Source organism: Tachyglossus aculeatus, chromosome X2 (genome assembly GCF_015852505.1).
Source record: "Tachyglossus aculeatus isolate mTacAcu1 chromosome X2, mTacAcu1.pri, whole genome shotgun sequence".
Classification (NCBI taxonomy): Eukaryota; Metazoa; Chordata; class Mammalia; order Monotremata; family Tachyglossidae; genus Tachyglossus; species Tachyglossus aculeatus.
The window spans coordinates 31,883,165-31,909,394 of NC_052100.1; the positions used below are offsets into that span (position 1 = coordinate 31,883,165).

A 26,230-nucleotide genomic window follows, 5' to 3' on the forward strand; every position below is an offset into this window, starting at 1 on the left:
TCTGTGATCCATGTGGCCTGGTGGACAGGTTGCCCTGTGATCCTTGTGGCCCTCGTGGATAGATCGCTCTGTGATCCTCGTGCCCTGGTGGATGGTCTGTTCCGTTATCCCTGTGGCCTGGCAGACAAGATTGCTCTGTGACCCTCACGGTTCTTCCATGAGGCCTCGACTCCTTAGGAGGGCCTCCCACTTGGCTTTGAGCCCTGCCTGCCTCCCACCTTTCTGAAAGGATTACCCCCTCCCAAACCCAGCCCAGTTTATTTTTTACATTGTGGCTTTTGCATATTGTAGGTCTTTTCGCCCTCTTTTTCAGGAGAAATGGGGTGGGGGAAACAACTTGGATTGATAATGGAGTGGGGCGGTGGAGGGGGAGAAAGAGCTTTTTTAATGTTTTTAAGTAACTCAGAATGCTTTCACTTGAAAAGTCATTGCCTAAAGCTCGCGATGTAGCGGTTGACTGTGCACAAAGGGGCATCTGTGCACCAGGAATATTATTTGCAGACATTCATCATAAACCAGGCGGCCTGCAGTGACACTCTTTGCTGAGCACAGGAGGTAGCACAGACGAAAGGCTCCCTCACTGTGGCCCTGTTTCCAAAAGAGCAGCAGACGGCAGTGGGCGGGGTCGGGTCCAAAATAGCGACATTCACATCTTCCCCACCTGGGCCGCAGCCCCTGGGCTGGAGGAGACTGGCCTGAGGCACCCCTACCCCGCCAACTCCGGCCTTCTTCCATCCGTGTCTCCCCCGGTGGAGAGCGGAATCCACCACCTCCTGCCCTTCCCACCCTCCGGTCTGATTGACTGCAGTTGAGATGGAGCGGGGCGGGGCGTTGTCCATCCTCGTGGCCTTTGCTCTTTATGCCAGGGCCCCCAGTGCATGCAGGGGATGGCACTCACAGACTAGTTCCTCCCAGAGGCCTGATGGCGACGGCTGCCCTCGGCCAATTAGCCGTACCCCTCGTGCTTCTGGGAAGGCCTTTCCCTTTGGGCTGGCTTCACGCAGGGGCTCACTTAAGGCCGGTCTGTGTTGCCCAGCGAGCGGGCTCGATGCCCAGAGGACGGGGGGCGTGGGGGGCAGATGGGCCAGAAAATCAGTCTCTTTCTCTTTCTCCTAGATGGTCACCACGTGTGGGAAATGGAAGCCAAAACTGAGAAGGAACTGTGCAAGCCAGTGAGTATCCCTCCAGCACCCCCTGTGCCCCTTCCCCCCTCCCCACTAGTAGTCCCCTGAGAGGCTGGGCCATGATAGGGACTGTCTCTATATGTTGCCAACTTGTACTTCCCAAGCGCTTAGTACAGTGCTCTGCACACAGTAAGCGCTCAATAAATACGATTGATTGATTGATTGATGAGGGACCCGGCCCCAAAGGCCAGTTGGGATATCGAGTTCAGTGAGACGGTTGGGGCGAAGTGGGGAGCCTGAGACTTGGGTCAGCCCCGTCAGGGGGCCAGCAAGTGCGGAGCATGTGTCCAGTAGGTTCAAAAAACCTTTGGAATGGATTTCCCCGTCCTCGGCCTAAAGCCGGCTGCTTGACATTATCGATGAGTAGTATTTATGGATTGCCTGCTGTGTGCAGTGTGCCATACTGGAAGCCCATTTTGTGCCGAGTGCTGTAGTGGCTGCTTGGGAGAGTATAAGAGAAAGAACAGGCTGGACGTCTCTGGCCTTCAAAAAAGTGATCCCAGGGTAGCAAGAGAGGGTCTTGGGGAGGGCTATTTCTAGGTGCCGCCTGTCCTGTGGCAGGGCATCTCTCTCCAGTCATGCCTGGGCAAAGCTGTTCCTCACCAGAGCATCGACAGCTCCATTTGGCAGGGGCTACAGGGTTTATCCTGCCAGGGTAGGGCTCCGTGAACCTCCTCACAGCTTCTGGTCCTGGGGACCCCTTCCCCTTACACCCTTGTCTTGGTGTTCACACAGCCTGGGCTAGTGGAATGAGCACGGGCCTGGGTGTCAGAAGGACCTGGGTTCAAATGCTGGCTCTGCCACTTGTCTGCTGTGTGTGACTTTGGGCAAATCACTTCACTTCTCTGCGCCTCAGTTACTGCACCTGCAAAACTTGGATTAAGACCACGATCCCCGTGTGGGAGGTGAACTGCATCTGACTTGAATAGTGTCTATCTACCCCAATACTTAGTACTGTCCCTGGCAGGGCAAGTCACTTAACTTCTCCGTGCCTCAGTTCTGTCATCTGTAAAATGGGAATTAAGACTATGAGCCCCGTATGGTACATGGACTGTGTCCAACCTGATTATTTTATATCTACCCCAGTGCTTAAAACAGTGCTTGGCACAAAGTAAGCGCTTAACAAATGCCACCATCATCATCATTATTAAGTGCTTAACAAATACCATTAAAGAAAGAAAAAAGAATACCACCAGCTACCCACTCTGCAACTTCACAGTCTAATCTTCCCCAAATCACTGCGAAAGAGGGCCAGGGGTGAGGGAGGGCTCGTCTTCACCCCATCTATAAACTGCCTGAGCCTGCTGTTGGGTAGGGACCGTCTCTATATGTTGCCAACTTGTACTTCCCAAGCACTTAGTAGTGCTCTGCACACAGTAAGCGCTCAATAAATAGGATTGAATGAATGAATGAATGCTTGACCCAGAGCTGTGGCTGCCCCTCCAGTGAGAAGGGGCCTGGGGTGCCACGATCTGGAAGGGGAACAGGTCGCTCAAGGCCTTCCCACCGGGAGACATACGTAGATGTGCAGGGGGCCCCCGGTGCCAGCGGGCTGGGCCAGACACGTGCTAGCGTGTCAAGGGTGGTGGGGGCGGGGGCTTTGCAGCTTGGGTGTGGGCATGTGTTTTTGGTGAGGATGTGGGTGGCTGGAATGGGGTGTGTGTGGTACAGGTGTGTGGTGATTTGTGTGGTTTTAGTCATGATGCTGCATTCGTGTGTGTGTGTGTGTGTGTGTGTGTATGTGTGTGGCAGGGGGTTGGAGAATGGTATCGGGTCCGGTCCTCAAGATCTGTACCAGCTGGTTTGCTTGCAATTGAGTCTTCATGGCGTTCGACCTGGGATCATGCTTGCCGCTCCTGGAATGGGCCGGCAGTTCCTTACAGGGCCAGCTTCTCACCACTCCCCACTTCCCACTCGGGGCGATGGTAAACTCCCATCCCGCAGACACTAAACTCGCCCCTCCCGAGATCCCAAGACACGCCCTGTCCCCCACCCTGCTCTCACAGTCCCTCCCCCTCCCATGCATGTCTGCCCTTGGCCCCCTTCTACCTCCCACCATGCCCATTCTTACCACTTTATTCACATTGGTGTCCGTCTGTCTCCCCTGCTAAACCGTGAGCTCGTGGTGGGCAGGGAACATGTCTGCTAATTCTGTTGTATTGTGCTCTCCCAAATGGTTAGTACAGTGTTCTGCACACAGCAGGAGCTCAATACATAAGATTGATTGACTGATTGATGGTGGGTGGGTCTTGTAGACAGTGCGCCCTGCTGCTGCTTCCTTCTAGGCCTTCCCCTCCTCCCCATATCTGGCTGAGGTGGGTAAACTAGATTGGGCCTGGTGAAGTCGAATTCTATCGCAATTCACCATGCCACTAAAGCATGGGGTTGATCATTTACGCCAGCAAGGAAAAAAATCAATTTCCCAAGTTTCCCAAAGTGCTTCCTTGGAAGAGGTTTTTGGGTCCCATTTCATCTCAAATTCCAGGGTCATCTTTAGGAAGCTCAGTTTTCCAAGTCAGGGAGGTCGACGTGCCTCCTGCCCTCATCAAATTCAACTCAACTCACTGGTATTTATTGAGCACCTACGGTGTGCAGAGTGCTGGACTGGGCACCTACTTAGGTTATGGACGATCTATATAACAAGGGTAGCTTGGGGCTCATCTGAGCAGTTTCCACACCCAGAGGGGGACTTGGGCCATTGGCCCAAACATTCTGGACACACTGCCCTTCCAGCACCCTCCCGAGTGATCCGTCGATCAATCACTCTATCAGTCGGTCAACTGGCAGGCTTTACCGAGTGCCTAGTAGATGTCCCTGCCACTTGGGAGAGAACAAGAGCAGTAGAAAGGCAGCGTGGCTCAGTGGAAAGAGCACGGGCTTTGGAGTCAGAGAAGTCAGGAGTTCAAATCCCGGCTCTGCCAATTGTCAGCTGTGTGACTTTGGGCAAGCTACTTAACTTCTCTGTGCCTCAGTTACCTCATCTGTAAAATGGGGATTAAGACTGTGAGCCCCACCATGGGACAACCTGATCACCTTGTAACCTCCCCAGCACTTAGAACGGTGCTTTGCACATAGTAAGTGCTTAATAAATGCCATCATTATTGTTATTATTTGAAAGATATGATTCCTTGGGAGAGGACAATACATTCTCTGGAACGATTTGGAATCCAGCAATTCCCCTCCAGCTTTCCGGACGCGGACCCTCTCCTGGTCCTCTTGGTGCTAGGGAATTTAATATGCCAGATTCATTCATTCATTCGATCGTATTTACTGAGAGCTTACCACGGGCAGAGCATTGTACTAAGCGTTTGGGGAAGTACGACAGAACAATAAACAGACACATTCCCTGCCCACAGTGGGCTTACAGTCTAGAGGGGAGACAGACATAATATAAATAAATAAATTGCAGATATGTATGTAAGTCCTGTACATGAGTGTCTGTCGGATCTGAGGAAGGAGGGTATTCCAGGCCAGAGGCAGAACGTGGGTGAGGGGTCAGGGGCAAGATAGATGAGATGGAGGTCCAGCGAGAAGGTTCGTATGAGAGGAGTGAAGTGTGCGGGCTCGGTTGTGGTAGGAGTAGGATCCCAGCTGTGTGTCCGTCAAGTCCTAGAGATCCCGGATCGGCACACAGGCCTGTGGCGGCGGGCGAGGGGGGCACCGGCCAGGTGGGTCTGGGGGATCTGACCGGTCCCCTTGTGTCACTTCCATGTGTAGAATTCACTGGTGGTGGAGGTCCCGCCTTTCCGCAATCAGAGGATCACCAGCCCCATCCAGGTCAACTTCTACGTGTGCAACGGCAAGCGGAAGAGGAGTCAGTGCCAGCACTTCACCTACCTTCCGGCTCATGGTAATGACATCTTTCTAACTGTGGGCGGGGGCAGTGAACGCTTCCCGGGCTTTTTCTAGACGTCCGTGGGGGCGGTTCCGTGGGTCACCGGGATACCTGTGCCCCGCTCTGCCCCCCGCCGAAAGCGTCCCCACCGTAGACTCTGGACTGGCCCCCCGCCACTCTCGCCATCCGGGGCCTTGTGGAGGGAGGACCACTGGCCTAAGCCGCCTCCTGCCGGACTCCGGCCGCTTGGGGCTGGGGGGAAACGGGGACTGTTTCAGCTTCGACGCAGCACCTCGAGACCGTGACGGTGTTGGGGGAGCAAATGCATTGAGCAGGACCAGGCTCTGAGGCCTGAGAAGTGACCCACAGGCCCTGGGACGTTTCGAGGCCCTGCTAACAATCCCCATCCCCGCTCCCCCCAACGCTTTTCTCCCCTGAGGATTTCTGATGTGCGTGTGACATTTTGGACCACCAGGCTCATTAAGACCATTCTGGAGATCTCCTAGGGCACCCCCGCCCTCGGAGCCGTCGGGCCTCTCGAGCGCCCAGGAGATTTATCTTCAGCCCCGTGCCGGTTTTCTGGGCTTCTAATGACCGGGGGAAGTGGCGGGGAGAAAAGCAGGCCGCCACTTGAAACCCCCTCGTGCTCGGTTCCCGGGCCTGTCTCCGGCCTGCGGCTGTTTGTGCTGGCTGGGGCCCCTCGTCCCGTCCTCTCGCAGCCGTGACTCACCTGGGTTTTGCCTGTGGGGGCCCCTGCGAGTCCGGCTCGTTAGCAGCCTCTCTCTCTATCAGATGGGCAGCCGCCGCCTGCACACCCGCCGCTTCATTTCAACTCGCCGCCGTCCCGAGGCGCGGCTGGAGCTCTGGCAGAGCGAGTCGGCTCTGCTTCTAAAACAAACAAACAGCCTCTTCCTCCTACTCTTCCTCGGCTCCCCCACCCCACCTCCTCCTCCTCCCCCTCCACAGACTCTATGTTCTTCTCCTCCTCTTCCTCCTCCACGTCTTCAGTCCATCAGTGGTATTTATTGAATGCTTGCTGTGTGCAGAGCACTGTGCTAAGTGCTTGGGAGAGTACAATATGAGAGAGTAGGTAGAAATGATCCCTGCTCAAAAGGAGCTTCCAGGCTAGTCTTCCTCCTCCTCTTCTTCCTCCCTACCCTCTTCCTTTCCCAACCTTCCCGGCCCCCACGGCCCGGTCCCTGGCCAAAGAATCCCCCAGCGTCTGTCAACGGTCGGTAGTTTTCACACAGGAGCGGTGGGCAGGGAAGGCCCTGAGGTCTAGAGGTATTGTCTTAGTAGTGCCAGGCTATGGCCTCAGTGGGCAAACATCCAGGAGGTCTTCCCGGTTGGAAGGACGGACGGAGGGACAGATGGACCTCAGAGGGGGTTAAATATGGTAGCTGCCTAGTGTATTGGAAAATGAGAGGTAGGAAGGGTTGCATGTGGCCGTGTCAGCATGTGTCCTGATTAACTTGTCCCCATGAATGAAGGGCCCCTCAGAATTGTGTGTTCCGTGTTAAGCATACTTTATGTTTGAATGAGGCGTTCCCGGATCGAGGCGCAGCCGATATATGTAAATTAAAGTGTTCGGTTTTGCAAAAGCAAAGTGGACGTGTCTTACCTAAGCTGCAGGCTCAGTAGACTCTGATGGAGTGTGGCCTAGTGGAGAGTACACAGGGCTGGGAGTCAGGAGACCTGGGTTCTAATCCCAGCTCTGCCCTAGGCCTGCTGAGGGACCCTGGGCAAGTCACTGCCACTCTGTGGGCCTCAGTTTCTTCCCCTGAAAAATGGGAGTGGGACTCCTGCCCTCCCTCCCTCTTAGAAGGCACCCAGATGGGGCAGGGATCGTGTCCAACCCGACGATCTTCACATGGGGCCAGACAACTAGTGCCCGCAGTTAGAAACCGCTGCCATTCCGGAGAGTTCAAACCGGCCCATTTAACAAATAAAATACAGCTTGTCAGAGAGAGCCGTCCCGGCAGCGAGAACCAGCAATGAGCCCCTTGGCTGGCAACTCCTCGAATGATTGAGCTGTTTCCGTGTGCCGCCCAGGCAGAGAGAGAGGGAGAGATCGTGGAGAATATAGAGTCTGAGGCCACAGGGAGGAAGTGTGTAGCTTAGTGGGAAGAAAAAAGCCAGAGGATCCAGGGCCCAATCCCTGCTGGGCACCTTGGGCTAGTCACCTCACCTGCTGGGCCTCAGTTTCCTCTTCTGTGAAATGGGAATGATTAGCCCTGCCTCTCCCGACCTCACGGGAGGCATTGTTAGAGGAAAGTGAGATGAGCTCCGTAAGCACTTTGGGGAAATCAAAGCTCTTGGCCCACCCAAGGTGTAGTCTCAACCCGGTAACAGTCTGAGGTAATAGTCAAGACATGCATACTGTTCAGATCAGTCAGTGAATCATATTTATCGAGCACCTAAGGTGTGAGAGTACAATAGAGGTGACAGACATGACACCTGCCCTTGAGATGCTTACAGTCTGCTGTGTGCAGAGAGCTGTACTGAGAGCTTAGAGCAAAATAGAATTAATGATACTCGGGGTATTTGTTAAGCACTTAACTATGTTTTTTAAATTGTATTTATTAAACACTTACTATGTGTCAAGCACTGTACTAAGCGCTGGGGTAGGTACAAGACAATCAGGACCCACATGGGGCTCACCACCTAATTGGAAGACCAGATCTCTGCCCTTGAGGAGTGCAAAATCTAGCAGGGAGGCAGACCCCGAGAGAGGAGTCAGCACTCTTCTAGGGGAGTTTTAGCAGGCTCTGGCTTGAAGTTATTTTCATTCAGGCACAAAGATTCTCCTTTCATTGCTTCTTAGTGGAGATGGGAGGCATTGGACTGAGATGGACAGTAAAAGTGTGAGGGGGCTGACCACCCCTGCCAGCTGGGAGAAGCAGCCGCAGAGCGAGGGCGGGATGTTCACTGAGAAAGTGTTTCTCAGAGGCTGGGTCTGGGGAAGCAGCCAAGAGACCGGTCCAAATGGCTAATTGGACGAGAGAGGTGGCCTCCGGGACCTAGGAGGACAGGTTCTGGCCAGTGGCTCCAGCTGGGCTTCGGGGAGCACCGGGGCATCAGTCTTGGCCAGCGGGACCGCGGAGCAGAGAGTGGACACTGGATTTGACCGCCTGCTATGGGCCAGACAGCACAGCTCTCCTGCAGTGGACTGGGGAGAGAGGGCAATCTGCTGACCAACAACTCGGCCCCAGCCCCATCCTGGGCCGCAAGATGGCCGGTGAAGGGAGCGGTCCGGAGACGGAGAGCGACTGATTCTGTCCTCGATGACGCTCGGCTGCCGCATCTGGGACTAGGGCTTAGGTGGGGAAGCAGGGCCCGGAAGCCAACGGTGACCGCAGGTGACCCTGCAGCCAGACCAATGCCCGGTACCTCTGGACCTCCCAGGGGCCGCAGCAGCATGGGGCTCGTGCCCATGGAGCGACAGAAAGCACTTGTGACCAGGGAGGAACAGAGCTACTCGCCAGGACCCACAATCCTCTCCACATTTGCTAGAGGACCGGATATCCTCCCAAACATCCACAGATACTCCATCCAGACCCGCTTCTCACCCCCTGCCCCAGCCCTAGTCCCTGCCCAGCTTCCCAAAGCCCCCGCCTTGCCCCCACATCAGCCCCAGCTCCCACTCCACCACCTGCCCAGGGAATGAGTTATTGGAGCCTGTGACCCAATGTGGCCCTCACTCACCAGAATCAAGATCTGCCTCAGCAAAAGGCGGTGGGACCAGCGCCATCCTGGCTCAGCCCCTCAGTCCACCCGGCCCAGGGCTCTGCCCCCAATGGGGGCACCAGGACGCTTGGAGGAACCATGGGCTGACTGCCCTCCTGGACACCCGGCCGTATGGTCAGCAGTAAGCCATCCAACACCCCTGATTTTCCCTTCTCTATCCCTCATTCTCCCTCCAGTGACCCAGTTCAGCCCATCCAATACCCCTGATTCACCCACTGACCCGGCACTGACCATCCAACACCCCTGACTCTCCCCTCTCTGCCCTTGATGCCCCCCACTGACCCAGCACAGACCATCCAACACCCGTGATTCTCCCCTCTCCATCACTGACTCACCCCTGGTGATCCAGCATGGGCCATGCAACACCTCTGATTCTCCCTCTCCTTCCCCTAGTGAGCCCACACATCCACTTGTCCCTGAACCTATCCAATCTGCCCGTCCATGAATTTACACCACCACGTGTCTGCTTGGCAGCATAGTGGACCCAATAAGAAGACCCTTGAATCAGATGACCTATGTCTGACGACCTACAGGACCACCCCTCTCCTGTGAAAAGCTCAGTTCAGTGGCCCGGACAGTTGTCCAAGCAAACGTCCAGCAGTCATTATCCACCCTGACCAAGGCATAGGGACACATGAGACTCACTTAGAGCTGGGTCTAGTCGCTGGAAAGGTCAGAGTGACCCTCTTGTGGTTATCACAGGAGTGAGCGGATACATCCACAAGAAACTTCTGATGAGAAGTGTGATCTAGAGTCATTGGCCTGTATGTCCTCCCCGCCTATCCCAACCTGCCCCGGTCGTCCGGACCCAGACTCCTGCCTGTCTTCACGGACTCCGGCCTAGCCGATCAGGAGAGGGTCAACCCTGGGGTCTGTTTTGTGGCTGATGTCAACAGGGAGCTCAGTCGGGTCGGTCTGCTCCATCCCCTAAAGTACAGTTCTGATCGAGGCCCTGGGTAGAGGGCAAGGACACTGAGGCCAGATGACTGGCAGAGGGGCCCTGGAGGAGCCCTCTTGGGTGGGGGAGGGAAGGGGAGGCCCTGCTGGCTCCTGCCTCCAAGCTCGGCCCACAGCAGGGCCAGCTCTGGATCCCATTTTGGCCGTTCTACCTTCCCCTAGCCCCGATATTTCCCCACAACTGCTTGGCCTCTGCAAGGTGGTGTGGCTCTCACCTGTGGCCCGTGGCCAGTGACTGACAGGTATTGGCCAGTGATCAGCACATATCCGCAGCTGATGAAGGTGGGTGCCGAGCGAACTGCACTCTAGATCATAAAAGATGCCACCGAGCGGCCACCCAACCTTCCAAACATACACCGACACACAGAGAGGTGTAGACAGATGCCCCCTTACCTGTCCCACATAGGAAGAAGCAGACCACTGGCCAGGAATGATAGCCCCCACCATCCTCTGGGAGCCTCCGGGACTCTCACCTCCCCCACGGACACCAACGGAGAGCTCTCCGAGATGCCTCGGCCTGAGGGTGGCCAGAGGGTTTGGCTTCAGGGCTAGCAGCTGGACCGGGCCAAGGAGAGGGGCTGGTTCTTCCCAGAACCACTAGCTCCAGCACTGATTCGGACACCAGTCTACTGGTGTGTCCCCATCTCCAGAACTTGCATTTCCTCTGCTCCAACCTGCCCACGGTGGCTGGATGATCAGGTCAGGCCAGGCAGTCCTGCCATACTGTTAGGGATGCTGCTCTTATGTGGACGTGATGGGGAGCCAAGATCAGAGCGGCCAACCATCTCTGCGGCCGAGGGCAAAGGAATTCTGAGGTTGCTGACCCTGGACGGCGGCCACCCAGACTGAAGAGGACGGACCGGAGTGACACAGAGCGTTGGGGCCTTGGGACCAGGGGCAGCCCCTCTCCCTGCCTCTTTCCACCCCCTCTCACCGCCCCCCAGTGGCTTGTGGGTGGGGAAGGAGACCTGACTTGGACCCTCCACCGATGAAGCCCCTCTCTCCTCCTTCGGTGCCTGGGTGGTCAAGCAACACCTGTCAGCGGCAGCATTGATCAGAGACCTACTATGTGCAGAACTCTCTACCGAGAACCTACAGTGTGCAAAGCATCGGCCCAAGCTCCTACTGGGTACCAAGCGCTTAGTGCAGTGCTCTGTAAACAATAAGTGCTCAGTAAATGCCATCGATTGTTTGATTGTATTGAACACCTGCTGGGTACAGAGCGTGGTTCCGAGCACCTACTGGGTTCAGGGTGCTGAACTGAGCACCTCTAGTGTGTGCAGTAGTACTGAGCCTCTAGGATGTTCAGGCCACTATACTAGGCATCTAGTATGTGTAGAATACTGTGTTCAGAGCTCTGTATTAAGCAGCTACTGTTCATTTGAGCACTGTGTAAGATACTTGGTAGCATATAATAGAAATGAAAGTTGCTATCCCTGCTCTGGAGCAGCTCACCAGCTATCCACTGCGGAATTTCAACCCCTTTAAGACTCACCTCCTCCAGCTGCCCGTTTTTCCAAGAGGCCAATCCAACCATAGGACGGTGTCAGCGTCAGGGTGGATGGGAGGAAGGGGGAGAGGGGCAGAGTGGCATCTGGTAGGGTCTCGGCCGGACCCGCACGGGACAGACCGAAGGTGGTTTCACCGCAGGATTGCAGCCCCCGTTCAGGTCTCCGTCCGTGCCACTTGACATCATCAGCCAATGTGGGGCAGGGCCTGGTGAGGTCTGTGCTGGGGAAGGGTGCTCAAGGGCCCTGGAGAGTGGGCAAGACCACCTAGCTGACCGGCCATCCAGGATGCCCACTTGCCCTCCATCCCATGAAATGGGCAATTCTGCTCCAGTCTCACCCTCCTTGGGGCAGTTGAAGAGGCCCCGATCTGGCCTTGGGAGTCAAATTCCACTCTCATAAACACGGACGGCCCAGTCTGTCCACTAGTGGGTCTGCAGGGGTCAGATGGTGGGATTGGCCAGACCGGCTTCACTGGGACCACCTCCTTGGCCGGCGAGGGGCTCGGAGTCACCCACGGAGCCGAAAGATCTGTCCGGGCACTGTGGCCGCCTTTCGTAATAAACACGATCCCGTTCCGCCCTCCGCGTCTTGTGGCCTGTTTCCGCTCGCCGGGCACAACGTCAAAACCAAACCCGCACCCCTGGCTCAAAGTGATGCCAGTGGTGTGTGACCCAGGGGGTCACTCTGGGGCCCAAGTTGCGGGGAGGATTCCTCAGGCTGGGCTTCCCGGTTCCTGGTCCGTGCCGATCTGAGTGCTCTGGGGTGTCTGGGTCAGGGGATGGCTGCAGGGCCCGAGAGGTTTGATTCCTCGCTGCCCAGAGGCATGAGCCCATGCGCCCCTTGATGGTCCCAGCTAAAAGATGGAGGTGGCCCAATAGCCAGCCGACCACCCTGACACTGTCACCCTGGCACAGGCGCTGGGCCTGGAGCCTGTCCAGCCTCTCCCTTCGGAGCCCCAGGGAGCCTCTGGCTCTTTGCTCCGACCCTGTCCCCGACTGCTCCCCGACCCAGCTCCACTCAGGCATTTAGGATTGGGGTTGGAGAAGTGGAGTAGGGGGCTTAAGCCACCCACTGAATCTTGGGTGCTTCCAGGCCCCTCTGCAGGGAAGGGACCCTGGGCAGCTGTGGTGCAGGATGGGTAGTGGAAGGTGGTTCTCTTTGGGCTTTTCCAGGGCTGCATTATCCTAGTGACCCCTCCCCTGCCTCTTCTTCACCTAACTGTCCCTTCTTCACCCCTCTACCACAACCAAAAGAGACCGTGACCCGGAACTTCAGTCCTCTGTCTCCCCCTTCAAAGCCAATAAATCTCTTTGGAGTGAGAATGCAAAAACAGAACGCCTGGCCAGAATTCATTACAGCATTCATTACAGTACTGGGCTCGGCACTGGGGGATATACGGACAATGGGCACAGTCCCCGTCCCACACAGGGCTCGTGGCCTGAGAGTTAGGGAGAGTGGGGATATGATCCCCATTTTGCAGATTAGGAAACTGAGTCCAGAGAGATGAAGTGAGTTGCCCGAGGTCACCCAGCAGGCCAGTGGCAGACCTAAAAGTTGAACCCAGATTCCCTAACTGACTGTCCCAAACTCTTTCCACTTAGCCCCTCTCGGTGCCAATAGGCTGGCCGTGCTTCCTTAACAATGGGTGGGGCGGGAAGGGGTCGACCCTGGCTCTTACCAACGTGGCCTCCTGCTAATGACCGCTGGCCGTGAGCCTAACGGGCCGTGGTAAAATGAGGAGAGAGCACCCCGGGTGAGGGGGCGGCCTAGGGAATCTGGTCAACGTTGACTGCTGACCCTGGTTCTTCCAGCGTCAAGTGGAGGCCGGAAGAGGGCCCTCCATCCAGCTCCTGTCCAGGACTGCCCTCTTGGCCCTGCTGCTAAACCCAGGGGAAGGAAAGTAAAGACAAACACAGGGCCAAGCCAATGGCCTCTCCCCGCTGGCCAGCATCTGGTTGCCCTGTGCTGCCCTTCCTCTGCCCCTCATCACTCAACTTCCCGCCCTCCCTCACCCTCCCGGCAGATCCCCAAGATTCCCCACCCCACCCTGGCCCAGGGCCCAAGCTCCTGTTCTCTGTCCATCAGGGCGATCTCTGTTTGGGCTCTGGGAGGCGGCTGATATCACCGCTTTCTGGCTCTTGCCGGCCCAGGCCGAGAAGCAGCATTGCCTAGTGGATAGAGCATGGGCTTGGGAGTCAGCAGGACGTGGGTTCTAATCCTGCATCTGCCACTTGTCTACCGTGTGAGCTTGGGCAAGTCATTTTGCTTCTCTAAGCTTCAGTTCCCTCATCTGCAAAATGGGGATTAAGATTGGCAGCCCCATGAAGGGCATGGATTGTGTCCAACCTGATTACCTTGTATCTACCCCAGCACTTTGAACGGCACTGGCACATAGTAAGCACTTATTAACAAATATCAAAAAAGAAATAGAGGTGGCCCTGGGCCTTGCGGACCAGAATTCTGGTCTCCCTGGCAGGAGCAGGACAGCGGCCAATGAGAGGCCATGAGAGCCAGGTGGCTTTGGCTTTCTAAAAAGCCCCTTTTAGACTGTGAGCCCACTGTTGGGTAGGGACTGTCTCTATATGTTGCCAATCTGTACTTCCCAAGCGCTTAGTACAGTGCTGTGCACACAGTAAGCGCTCAATAAATATGATTGATGATGATAAAAGAGCATGGCTGCCTCTCTCCGATCGAGGCTGGGTTTCCCTCAGAGTCCAGTCAGGTGTGGTGGGGACCCAGAGGGGAATCTGCAGGAGTGGCCAGCACTGGTGACCACCCCCTAACATCCCCGTGGCCGGGCAGTGCCAGGAAGATCGGCTCCAGCCCAGAACGGCTGGCTCTCCAGGTTTATCTACCCTGGCTGGGGCTCAGGACTCAGGCTGCTATTTTCTTCGAAGGTGACTCTGGTTTTGGTCGTTCAAACTTGGCAGGGACCCCTCGAGGGGCATGAGCAGTTCGTGGAGGCTTCTTCCCGCCTTCTTCCTGGAGCCTGGGGGGGAATCCCCTGCGGCTCCCTAGGAAGGAGGAGGAATTCCCAGCTTCCAGGGGGGCTCTGAATTGTCTGCCTTTGACTGGAACCTGCCAGAACCTGATTGAGTGATTGAGTGATTGATTGCCACCTTAGGCCAGCAGCTCCCGCAGGGGGGAAAACATGTCTGACCCGATGGCTAGCTTCAAACATTTGACTTCTTTCTCTGACGCCAGCTGGGTCACGCCCTGTTTTCCATTTAACAGCAGGGTGACCCTCTCCACTCTTCTCTCCCTGTCGACTGCCTCGTCTCCATACCGGTGGCCAGCAGAGAGTCGGGGGGAGGCATCGAAAGTGGCCGAGATACTCGGCCGGGTCTGGGGTGGGTCAGGCGCCAGAACGACAGCTGGATGGGGAGAAAACGGGGAAGACCCTTAAGGTTGCAGGTCAAAGGGGTTAAATTCATGACCTCTGAGTCCCCCTGACTCCCACCAGCTGCCCTGGGAGCGAGAAGGGAAAGATATCAGATCCCAAGAAGGGTGAGGGGGAGTCTCTCAGGAGACGGGGCCTAGTCCTAATGGTGTTTATTGAGCACCTGCTGGACTAAGTGCTTGTCCAGCAGTAAAGCTATTTCTTGAGTGCTACAGTGTGAATGCACTGACTAAAGCACTTGTCTGGGAATGAAGGTATATATCTCTCTGTCTAGTTGTCCTTCAGACTCCGAAAAGACATCACGGACAGTAGTTTACATTAGTAAACCGAGTGTTTATATGAATGCGGGATGCACAGCCCTGGCCACATTGGGAGAACAGAAAATTGTTTCTTGTGGTGTTGTCATGGTTCAATGTTGGTGGCTTCTGGGCCTCTTTCCTTTTTTGTCTCCTTGCCTCTCTCCTTACAGAGCTTTATCTCGGTGGCAGGGCAGCACACTGGTCTGTTCTCGACAGTGGACTCCCAGCTTTCTGCTAGGTTCCAGCATGGTCTGAGGTTTCATTTTTCCGTATCCTCAAGATATCCTCAAGATGTTTCTTCTGCCCTCCTGGGTATCGGTTTCCCAATCTCAGCTCTCCATATTCAGCAGCTGTTTGGATCTCCTGTTGTCACTCATTCTCCTCACACTGGAGCCTGGTTTTGCTCCAGAACATCATTGCCAACCATCATGTTTTGCCAGACGATTGTGCGTCTGGCCCAGAAGTGACCCTCGGGGATCTGCTCAAGGAGCTGGATGTGGTCGGTGTTCGCGGTCCAGGTCTCCCGGCCGTAGAGGAGGTTGAACCCCACTATCGCTCTGTAGACCTTCAGTTTGGTCAGGAGCCCGGTACCTCGTGGCCCCGATCCTTCGACAGACATCCCCCAGAGGTCGTGCTGTCCTTCTTGATTCGGTTTTCTACTTCTTTGTTTCTCGTGTCACGGGTCAGTGGTCTGGCTAAAGTAAAGGAATTCTGACGTAGTGTTCAGTTCTGCGTTTCTAATATAAATATATACATTTTAGGTTGTTTGTTTGGCCTCTGTGGGGCATGCTGATACATCGCCACCATTTTCTCTAGATTTCTTATCATCAGCCCAAAGGGCCTGGTGTATTAGGCAAATCATTAATTTGCATCTCTTCTTGGGCGTGGGCCTCTAGGATGCAATCATTTGAATAAAGAAGCTCTGTATACCTTGAGGTTATATTCTCACCTTACTGAGCACCCACTGGTGATGGTGCACTGTATGAGCACCTGACTGGTTGGAAGGCTATTTATTGAGTGCCCACTGGGTTCATTGTACTGTATCAGACTGTGGGCCATCTGGGAGCAGGAAATGTATCCACCAAATCTATTGAATTGTACTCCCCCCAGTGCTTAGTACGGTGCTCTGCGCACAGTAAGTGGTCAGAGAAGCAGCGTGACTCAGTGTAAAGAGCACGGGCTTGAGAGTCAGAGGTCATGAGTTCGAATCCCAGCTCAGCCATTTCTCAGCTGTGTGACCTTGGGCAAGCCACTTAACTTCTCTGTGCCTCAGTTACCTCGTCTGTAAAATGGGGATTAAGACTGTGAGCTCCACGTGGGACAACCTGATCACCTTGTATCCTCCCCAGTGCTTAGTACAGTGCTTTGCACATAGTAAGCACTTAACAAATGCCAGTATTATTATTATTACTAATAAACACTATGGATTGATTGATCTCTTTGGAAAACGCACCAGAGACATTCCCTGCCTACAAGGAGTTTCCACTCTAATGGGAAAGACTGACAGAGAGCTGTTTACAAATAAAGCAATCAGAATAAACAAATTGATAGTACAGTCAATTTTATGGCTATGCACAAGTGCTAAGGGAGGGCATAAATCCACGGGAAGCAGCATGGCCACTTGTCTGCTGTATAACCTTGAGCAAGTCAATTCACTTCTTGGCGCCTCAGTTATCGCATCCGTAAAATGGAGAGTAAGATTGTGAGCCCACATAATAATAACAATAATAATAATAATGGTATTTGTTAAGTGCTTGCTATGTGCGAAGCACTTTTCTAAGCGTTAGGGGGTAATACAAGGTGATCAGGTTGTCCCATGGGGGGCCCACAGTCTTAATCCCCATTCTACAGATGAGGTCACTGAGGCCCAGAGAAGTGAAGTGACTTGCCCAAAGTCACACACCCGACAAGTGGCGGAGCCGGGATTAGAACCCATGACCTCTGACTCCCAAGCCCAAGCTATTTCCACTGAGCCATGCTGCTTCTCTTCTCATGTCCCATATGGGACATGGTCTGTGTCTAACCTGATTAACTTGTATCTACCCCGGCATTTAGTACTGGTACATATTAAGTGCTTAACAAATTCCGTAAAAAACAGGGAAAAAAAGATGTCAGTCAGGGTTAGAAGCAGCTGATGAGTTGACGGGGGTTGGGATGTTGGGGGTTAACGGGGGAAGGCTTGTCGGAGGAGGTGATTGGGCTGACCTCAGGGCTGGGGGGTGACCAGAGCCAGGATATGACAGCAGTAAAGGCAGCAACAGCAGTAGATAATCTCTCGGCCGGCTGTGGCCTCTTTCGGAATCATCAGGAAACGCACCAGCTAGCTGGCGTGTTTTGCTTTGTCTGTCCACCTGAACTCGGCTCAGGAACCGCCAGAGAAACACACGGGACCAGACTGCACATGGGTGGCTGGGGCCGCTTGGCGGGTCAGGGGAGAGAGCGGGGCGTCTGGGAGGCAGGAGACCCCAGGTTCTGGCCTCGGCTCTGCCTGCTGGGTGACCCTGCACAAGTCACTTAACCTCCCTGGACCTCAGTTCCGGCATCTGGGCAACGGGGAGGCCGGTCCCGGCCTCCCGGCGGTGTCGTGAGGAAAAAACAAGGGAGTTGACGTGGAAGCGCTTTGGGAAATTCAAAGCTCTCTGCAGATCGACATGGTGTTTCGTTGACAAGATGAATTGGCCACCCCCTCCTCCCCGCCAGACCCATGCGGGGGTAGGGGGTGGGGGGGGCTTGTGGCCCCTGGACTTTGGTCAGCGAAGAGAGGAAGTGGGCGGGGGCGTCAGGGCTTTGGTGTGAAAAGTTCCTCCAGGATGGGTGGTACCTGCCTGGCTTCTGTGAACAAACTCACTCTCTCTCCCTCCAGGGGCTGCTCCTTTCCCTCCTAAACCACTGAGCATCCTCTGCTTAAAGGCCCAGTGTCTCCATGGAGGCCTGACATGGGCTCTTGTTGGCGGATCTTGGCAGGGCGGAAGCGGAGGAATCCTACTCGACCAACCTGGGCTGGGATTTCTGGAGGAGGAAGAGCAGACAGCTCAGAGCAAGAAAGGATGCCCTCGGGGTTCCTCAGGAACTCAGGCACACGCTGCTCTTCCGTGGTCTCCCGGAAGCCCGAGGGAGCAGCCCTATTCCCAACGTAGCCCGGGGTGAAGGTAGAGGAAGGGAGCGCAATGACGCAGCTTATTGCCATAATAACAACAATAATAATAACATAAAGCAATTATGCTGTTTATTAAGCTCCTGTTACATGCTGAGCACTGGGGTGGAAACAAGGTTATGAGATTGGACACAGTCCCTGGCCGCAATCTATCCCATCCCCAGTTTACAGATGAGGAAAGTGAGGTCCAGAGAGGGTACTCGACCTGGCCGAGGCCCGGCAGCAGGACCGGAGCTGGGGCTCCTGAGCTCCGTCCTCTGGGCTGTGGGCTTCGGGGCCGCAGCTGTTTGATCTGGGCTCCGGAGACCCCGGGGATTCCGTCTCCCGAGTGTGGGGACCAACCCGGGGCCGCTGAGAAATCCATCCAGGCCTGACACGGGCTGTGCCCGCAAGCGGCAGTAGGTAGGATCAGTTGGGAGGACAGGTCACGGAGGGCGGAGGATGAAGCAGATGGGGGGGGGGTCAAGAGGAGATCCTCGAGATCTTCGATCGGGCTTCACCCAGGCAGGGGTGAGGGCAGCCTGGGCCAGGCCTGCGGGGATCCTGGGGTTGCCTGGCGCTCGGTCACGGCACCCTGGGAACCGCCTGGAGAGGCGGGGTCCCGCTGAGGCCGTGGGGGGCTGGAAGAAGGCGGGTGTGGTGCCCAGAGGGGGTCGCCCCCGCTGCCAGCCCCAGGACCCAGCCCCCGCCAAGCCAGGGGACAGGTGAGAGGGTGCCCAGTAGGTATACAAAAATGGTTCCTTACCTCGCCCATCCGTTCCCAGTTGGGTGGGGGCTGCCAGCCTCTCTAGGAACAGAGGGTCCGGAGGGAATCCAGCTCGCTCAGCTATGGGGAAGCTGACAGGACTCAGGCCTCGGGAGCTGAGAAAGTCCCCCTCCTCGGGGCGCTCGGGGCCTTGCACTGGGCACCGAGGGTCAGAAACCCCCCTGGGGGTCCTGGGCATCCCAACAGGTCCCCCACCCAGGAGGAGTTCAGGAAGCTCGGGAACCAGGAAGCGGGCAGGTCCCTTCCCGAATCCATCAATCCATCAGGGAAGCAGCATGGCCTAGTGGATAGAGCATGGGCCTGTGAGTCAGAAGGACCTGGGTTCTAATCCTGACACTGCCACTCATCTGCTGTGTGACCTCGGGCAAGTCATTTAATTTCTCATTTAATTTCTCTGTGCCTCAGTTACCTAATCTGTAAAATGGGGATTAAGACCGCGAGCACTGTGTGGGACAGGGACTGTGTCCAACCTGATCAACTCGTATCTACCCCAGTGCTCAGAACAATGCTTGACACCTAGTAGGCACTTAACAAATACCATTATCGTTAATGTTATTATTATTGTTATTATCAATATCAATCAGTGAGAGAGATTCCCTGCAGGCCTGCTAATGGTGCAGCAGCGCTCAGGAGCTTAGCCGAGGACAACAGAAGCATCCGGGAGCAGCCAGTGGAATGGGTGGGGACAGACAGACATATGGACACTCCGGGTTTCCGCGTAGAGGGAGGGGACCCGGGCAGAGTGAGGATAAACCAGGAGTAGCCCGGTAACTGTCAGGGTGAAATAGCAGAGTGGTCACTCGAAGGTCCAAATGAACAGAGACCTGGGTGTGGGAACTACAAAATACATGGAACCAACGGTGGCTGTTGCAAATGATGTGTCGGAAGTTAATGGGGGAAGGAAGACTTCTTGGAGGAGGTGGGATTTGAGGAGGCTTTGAAGATGGAGGCAGCCTCGGCCTGGCAGGTCGGAGGCAGGAGTAGGGTGTGGCCCGGCCAGGGGAACAGAGCTGGCTCAGGGAAAGCTGGTGCGGCTGCCCAGCAATCGGTCGATAGGTAGAATTTCCTGAGCACTTACTGTGCTCTGGCCAGTTGAATCCAGTGGAGGTGCCGGTTCAAAGGCCAAGAGCCCACAGCTCAGGCCAAGGAGGATCGGCCTCCCGGCCTCTCAGTGAGCCCCCACAACTAGCTCCCCCCACCCTCCCTCAGAGCACCCACGGGAAGTGTCTGGCGGCAGCCCAGGGTGGGAGCTTGGGCTGGGGGGTGGGGCTGAGGTCCCGGGTCAGGCACGGACACCTGTTCTCGCTGGCTGCTTCACCTCGGCCTGGGCTCTGGGCTCCTCCCCAGCAAACCTCCCGTCCAGAGTGCCCGTGGCTCTGCCAGCTCCCACCCCCGCCTCTCCCCGGCCAGGAACGCCCACCGTGCTCAGCCCTGACAGCCACACCCCACCCTCCTCCGGAGCACTTCCAAACAGCCACCGCCTCTGGGAAGCCATCCCTGATTCCCCCCTCCCGCCCCCACCCACCCACCCTTTTCCAGTTATCCCCTTCGCCACCTTCAGACTCCTTGGCGTCGACCTGGTTATTTCACGGTTATTATTTTTGTCGTGTATTCCGACTCTCGCCCCCTTTTCACTCTAGGAAATTCGACCATCTGTGTCCTTCTGCCTGTAAACTGCTTGAGGGTGGCGACTAGATCATGAATTTCTTCTGAAGGTTCCCCAAACTCCCGTCCCCCGGCAGGGCCCTGGCACCTCCTGGACTGTAAGCTCCTTATGGGCAGGGAACGCCTCTACAGATTCTGTTATATTGTGCTCTCCCAGGTGCTTAGCCCAGTGCTCTGCACACCGTAAGCACTCAATAAGTACTGTTGCCCGGTGGCGGTGGTGAGGAGGAGGATGGTGCTGGGAACGATGGTGGTGGTGTTTGACGATGATGGGCGGAGTTTGGATGGGAGCGCTCCAGCGTGGAGTCTGGACAATCGCCTCAATTGACCGGACGCCCCTTAGGACGGAACCCAGCGAGGGCCCTCAAAGGCCCGGCTGCCGGTCTCTGGTCTGGCCCAACCCACCCCCCGGCCGACCTCCGGGAATCCTCTTCCTCTGCTCGAGCCGACTCGGGGGTGCAGGCCCGAAGTCGGGACCGGTGGTAGCAGTAGCCACATAGTAGTCCATCCAAGTGAAAATTTTTCCTTTGATTCCTACAAATCCGCGCAGCTCTCGGGCCCGGAGCTTCCCCTGCAGCCCAGCTATTTGCAAATAGATTTTTATAGCACATTAGTGCCGGAGGGAAATCCAAAGAAAATAGTCCTTCTCCATATTAGAACCAGCTGTGACTTTCTTGAGCCGATGACTCATTCCTTTTTTTTTTCTTTTTTTTATTGGGTGGGAGAAGCAGGCAAAGAGGCACACAGAGTCTTATTCAAGACGTTGTTTGTTTTGCAGAGGGTAGCCTAGCCACAAGCCAGCTTGAGCGCCCCGATCTGCAGCCTGTGTTTATTTAACATTTTTTTTTCTCTTTCCCTCTCTCTCGACAGTCCCGATGATAAAAACAGAACCGAATGACGACTATGAGGTCGCTCCCGCCTGTGGACCAATGAACCAAGGATTAAATGCCCTCCCCAAGCCGTTCTACAACCAGCAGATGGTCATGCCCCCCGACCCCGGGGCCTGCCTCGTGGTCGGCTTCCCGTCCTGCCAACAGAGCAACCCGGCGCTGCCGGCCTCACCCGTTGCCAGCCCCGAGCTCCACGAGCTGTCCCCGGCCGCTTACGCCAAATGCCTCCCGAGCCCCGGGCACGGCCCCCTCGGACTCCAGCCGGCTCCCGCCGGGGGCGGGCCCCCACGGTCCGTGGCCGGGCCGCCGGGCACTGCCGGCCCGCCGTCTCACGTCGCGCTGCAGCTGCAGGTGAGTCACCACCTGAGCGGAAGCTCAGATTACCTGGGTTACCAACAAGCACTCTGTCCCAACACTCCCTCTTCTCCACTTCCATCCGTTACCCGAGAACCAACTTATTTGCAGTCGTGCAGTCCAACGCGCCCAGGCACATCGGGCCCGCCGCCGAAGGGTCAGAGAAACACGTCTCCTCCGGCCACTGCCCAGCCACTGTCACTGCCCGAGTTGCCCGAGGACAGTGGTCAGAACGCGGCCCCTCTCCCAGTAACGGTCAAGCGCGAGCCGGAAGAGTTGGACCAGTTGGACCTGGATGACGGTAAGAGCTCCCCGGTGGGAGGCGGTGGCAGCCCCCGCCGGGGCCCTCCGCTGGCCGCCAGGGGACCGCGGACCAGGAGGGGAGCGAGGCGGGGGGCACCGGGACGGCCCCCCGGGGCCCCGGCCTGGGAAACCTCGGGGGCGCTGGGACAGACGGGCCATGGCGGCGGTGCGGCCGGGACCCGGGCCCACGGCAGGCGGGCGGGGAGGCCGGGGCGGGGGGCCGGCCGCGGTGGGAGGGCCGACCGGGGCCGACTCCCAGCCCAGCTGCGCGTCGATGCTCCGTCGAGACCACGGTCGGGGGAGCGTCGAGGGGTGAGGGGGCTCCGATCCGATTCCCCCCAGCCAACCCCAAATTCCCCATCACGGAGATTCGGTCTCCAAACGGGCTTTAGTCGGACCTAATGACAGGGCGATGGGCCGTATGCCCATCTGTAGCCTTTCTGAAGTGCCCTTCGTGCTCAGGTTCCCGTGCCCAGAAGGGCCCAGAACCTTCCTCTCCTTAACCTGCCCTGGGCATCCACCCCGGTGGGCAGCCTGAACTGTAAGGAACAGACCAGAGGCTCTTTGTAGAGGCGAGGCCACTGGAGCATCTGGGCCGAACGGCCAGTGTCTTCCTTGGAGAAATGGTAACGAAGGACGGTTTGACTGGCTTTTGGATTTTATTTCACTCAAACAGAGCCTCGGGGCTCTAGTCTACTTTAAACAACACGTTTACCTGCTCGTTAACGACCGAGCGGGTACGAAGGCCCCTCCAGCACGCTCCTGCTCCCGGATCTGGGAAGCCTGGCGGATGTGGGGCTTCCCAGCCCTGGGAGCGAGAGCTGCCTCCACTCATTAACGCTCGGCTCGTTAACGTTCTACCGTGGCCGGGGCCCAAGGCGGGGGCCGAGCTCTCTCTCGTGTGGGAGTCGGGGGATGTCTGTGCAGAGGTATTTCCAGTCAACCCGGGAATGAGTTGCTTCATCGCGAAGATTCAGATCGATGGCTGCTTGCAGAGACTCACCTCAGTGTCCCATGTGCCCCAGCGCCCCGAGCCCCGCAGGAGATGGGCGGGTTCCCGCTACCGGGGAACGTGGGACGGGGCTCCTCCCCAGCGCCTGCCCCTTCACCCTCCCAAGCTCCATTTTGGGCTTGCGTCCTGCCGCCGTGCTGCGGCTCTCCGGCAGCCTCACAAAATGGTGGCAAAGGGCCCGGGCGCAGGGCAGGCCTGCCGGGGTGCCACAGTTCCCGCAGAGGCGCGGCCTAGTCTGGCTCAGCGTCGGATGCCTAGGTCCTCGTTGGGACTCCGACTTCTCCGCCGGGAGAGGGAGAAGGAGGGAAAGAAGGGATTGCAGGGAAATGGTGTTGCCTTCTGCCCCCTCACCCAGGGGATCGGCGAAGGAGCAGTAATTGTAGTGTGGGACAGGCTTCGTCAAGGGAGTGGCCAGGCTGATCACAGCGGGATTGGGCCTGTGACGTGTTCTGCTGGGCCAGGGATTAGGACAGTTTGGGTCTCTTCCCCATGGCCTGAGCCATCCCACCCCCATCTCCCCAACTCCAGGACTGTGGCATATTAGTGGCAGTCTTAGCTAAGAAGGGGCTTCCTTCTCTGGCAGCATCATCTGGGGTCATGCTTTCTCTCCTCCATTTCTTCCTCCATCAGGTGAGAGCACTATTGTTTGGTAGGGACTGTCTCTATATGCTGCCAACTTGTACTTCCCAAGCGCTTAGTACAGTGCTCTGCACACAGTAAGCGCTCAATAAATACGATTGATTGATTGATTGATTCACTCCCATGGTGGCCTTTTAGAGCTCCAGAGGGCCCTGAGCCACACCCACCTATCTCTTCCCCGACACATCAGCCCCACAGGCTGCCCAGCCCGAACTTTTTCTCTGAAAGGGCACCAGGATGTTTGGAGAGATCATCGGCTGGTTTCCCTCTTGGACATCCAGCCTCATGGTTAGGGTCCACCATCCAACACCCCTCATTCCTCCCTCTCCATCCCTGACTTTCCCCCAGTGACCCAGCATGGACCATCCAACACCCCTGACCCTCCTTCTCCACCCCCAACTCTTCCCCAGGGACACAACACAGACCATCCAATAGCCCTGTCTTCCCCCTCTCCAGCCCTAACTTTCCCCCTAGTAATCCATCATAGATCGCTCATCCATAAATTTATCCCAAACCTGCTGATATTTTCAGCTCGGGCAGCTTCCTGTGGTAACGAATTCCATATGCTTATTATTTTTATTATTATCCATAAGTTGGTGCCAAAAAGTCTGTTTTGGTTCATGTGTGGATTCCATTTTAGACTTCATTTTTCATTTCACTTGTAACCAGTTCCACCCAACTCACCAGAAGATGCTCAGAATGTGTCCAAGTCCCTGTTGAGGCTCTGGGGTCAGTCTTCTCCCCTACCTGCGGCACGATGTTACCGGTGACCGTCTCTGGACTGTAAGCTCCTTGTGGGCAGGGAACATGTCCACCAACTGGCTCAGTGGAAAGAGCACGGGCTTTGGAGTCAGAGGTCATGGGTTCAAATCCGGGATCCGCCAATTGTCAGCTGTGTGACTTTGGGCAAGTCACTTAACTTCCCTGGGCCTCAGTTACCTCATCTGTAAAATGGGGATTAAGACTGTGAGCCCCCCGTGGGACAACCTCATCATCTTGTAACCTCCCTAGTGCTTAGAACAGTGCTTTGCACATAGTAAGCGCTTAATAAATGCCATTATTATTATTATTATATTGTATTCTCCCAAGGGCTTAGAACAGTGATCTGCACACCGCAAGGGCTCAATAAATACGTTTGATTGATCGTAGCTGCCGGCCGAGGAGACCTCTCTTCTTCCTGCCCCAGAATCTGGGATCCTGCCCCCGCCCTTGGGACCAATCACGGGTAGATCCGAGGACAACCCTTGCCATCTCTTCTGTTCTGGGGGTTTATTAAAGGAGGGAAGAGGATCCTTGGACCACCTCATTTAGCATAGGACCGTGTGCAAAGCTGGGACTGCATCAGGGCCACATTTCTTTTGCAGAGTCCTGGGCTGGAGGAACTATATACTGGTTGCCCTCTTAGACACCCACTCTCATGGTTAGAGATGAGCCAACTCCCCTGACTTCTCCCTTCCCATCCCTGACTGTCCCTCCAGTGACTCAACACAGACCACCCCACACCCCTGACTCACCCCTCTCCAACCCTGACTGTCTCCCAGTGATCCAGCCCAGACCATCCAATCCCCCTGACTCTCTCCTTCCCATCCCTGCCTCTCAGGGACCCACATGGACCATCCAACACCCCTGACTCTTCCTTCTCCCTTCCTGACTTTCCCCTGATGACCCAGCACGGCCCCTCTAACCCCCCTGATGCTCCCCTCCCCATCTCTGACTCTGACTCTTGGCTCAAACCATCTCCCTCCAGGAGCGGGTAGTGACTGCCCCAGCTGGCATCCGACCTGGTCTTGCTTAAATGTTAGAGTGTCCACGTCCCAGTTGGAACATGTTCCACCCCTACCCAACTTAAGTGACACGGAATCCTGGCTTGTGTTGTTCGAGGCCTCAAAATGGTGGTGGTCCTCACCCGGTGTCTCCCGCCCCACCCTCCGTCTCTGGTTGCAGCAGTTGAGCAGGCAGGAGAAGCAAAGTCTTTGCTTGAGGAGAGCAGTCTCCATCCCAATTTCTCAATCAGTCAATCAATCAATCAATCAATCAGTCAGTGGTATTTACTGAGCACTTATTGTGTGCGGAGCACTGTACTAAGCACTAGAGAAAGTACAGTACAATAGAGTTGGAAGAAGCAATCTCTGCCCAAAAGGAGCAGGGGGAGTCAGTCAGTCGATCATATTTATTGAGCACTTACTGTGTGCGGAGAACTGTACTAAGTGCTTGGGAGAGTACAATGTAACAATTAGATACATCCCGAGCAGATACCTTATCCCCATTTAACAGAAGAGGAAACTGAGACCCGGAGAGGTTAAGTGACCTGTCCAAGGTCACACAGCGGGCCAGTGACAGAGCTGAGACTAGAACTCCTGTCCTCTAGCTCACAGGCTCTACACGCAGCAACTGATCAATAAATATTCATGACGTTAATGAGGATGATGAGCAGTTAATGATGAGCTAGAAGGGAAAGAAGGGATTTGGGGTGGTCTGTGCTAGGTTACTGGGGGAGAGTCAGGAATAGAGAGA

The 26,230-nt window shown here is 56.0% G+C and overlaps 1 protein-coding gene across 2 annotated transcripts in view; it reads left to right on the forward strand.

Moving 5' to 3' along the window:
• Positions 1–26,230, forward strand: part of NFATC1 (nuclear factor of activated T cells 1) — a 119,702-nt gene that overhangs the window by 63,983 nt on the left and 29,489 nt on the right. For both annotated transcript variants that reach the window (XM_038771110.1, XM_038771109.1), the window contains exons 7-10: positions 1,117–1,172; positions 4,902–5,034; positions 21,389–21,759; positions 21,874–22,063. In XM_038771110.1, the coding sequence (XP_038627038.1) occupies positions 1,117–1,172; positions 4,902–5,034; positions 21,389–21,759; positions 21,874–22,063 (750 nt within the window). The remainder of the gene's footprint in view (positions 1–1,116; positions 1,173–4,901; positions 5,035–21,388; positions 21,760–21,873; positions 22,064–26,230) is intronic.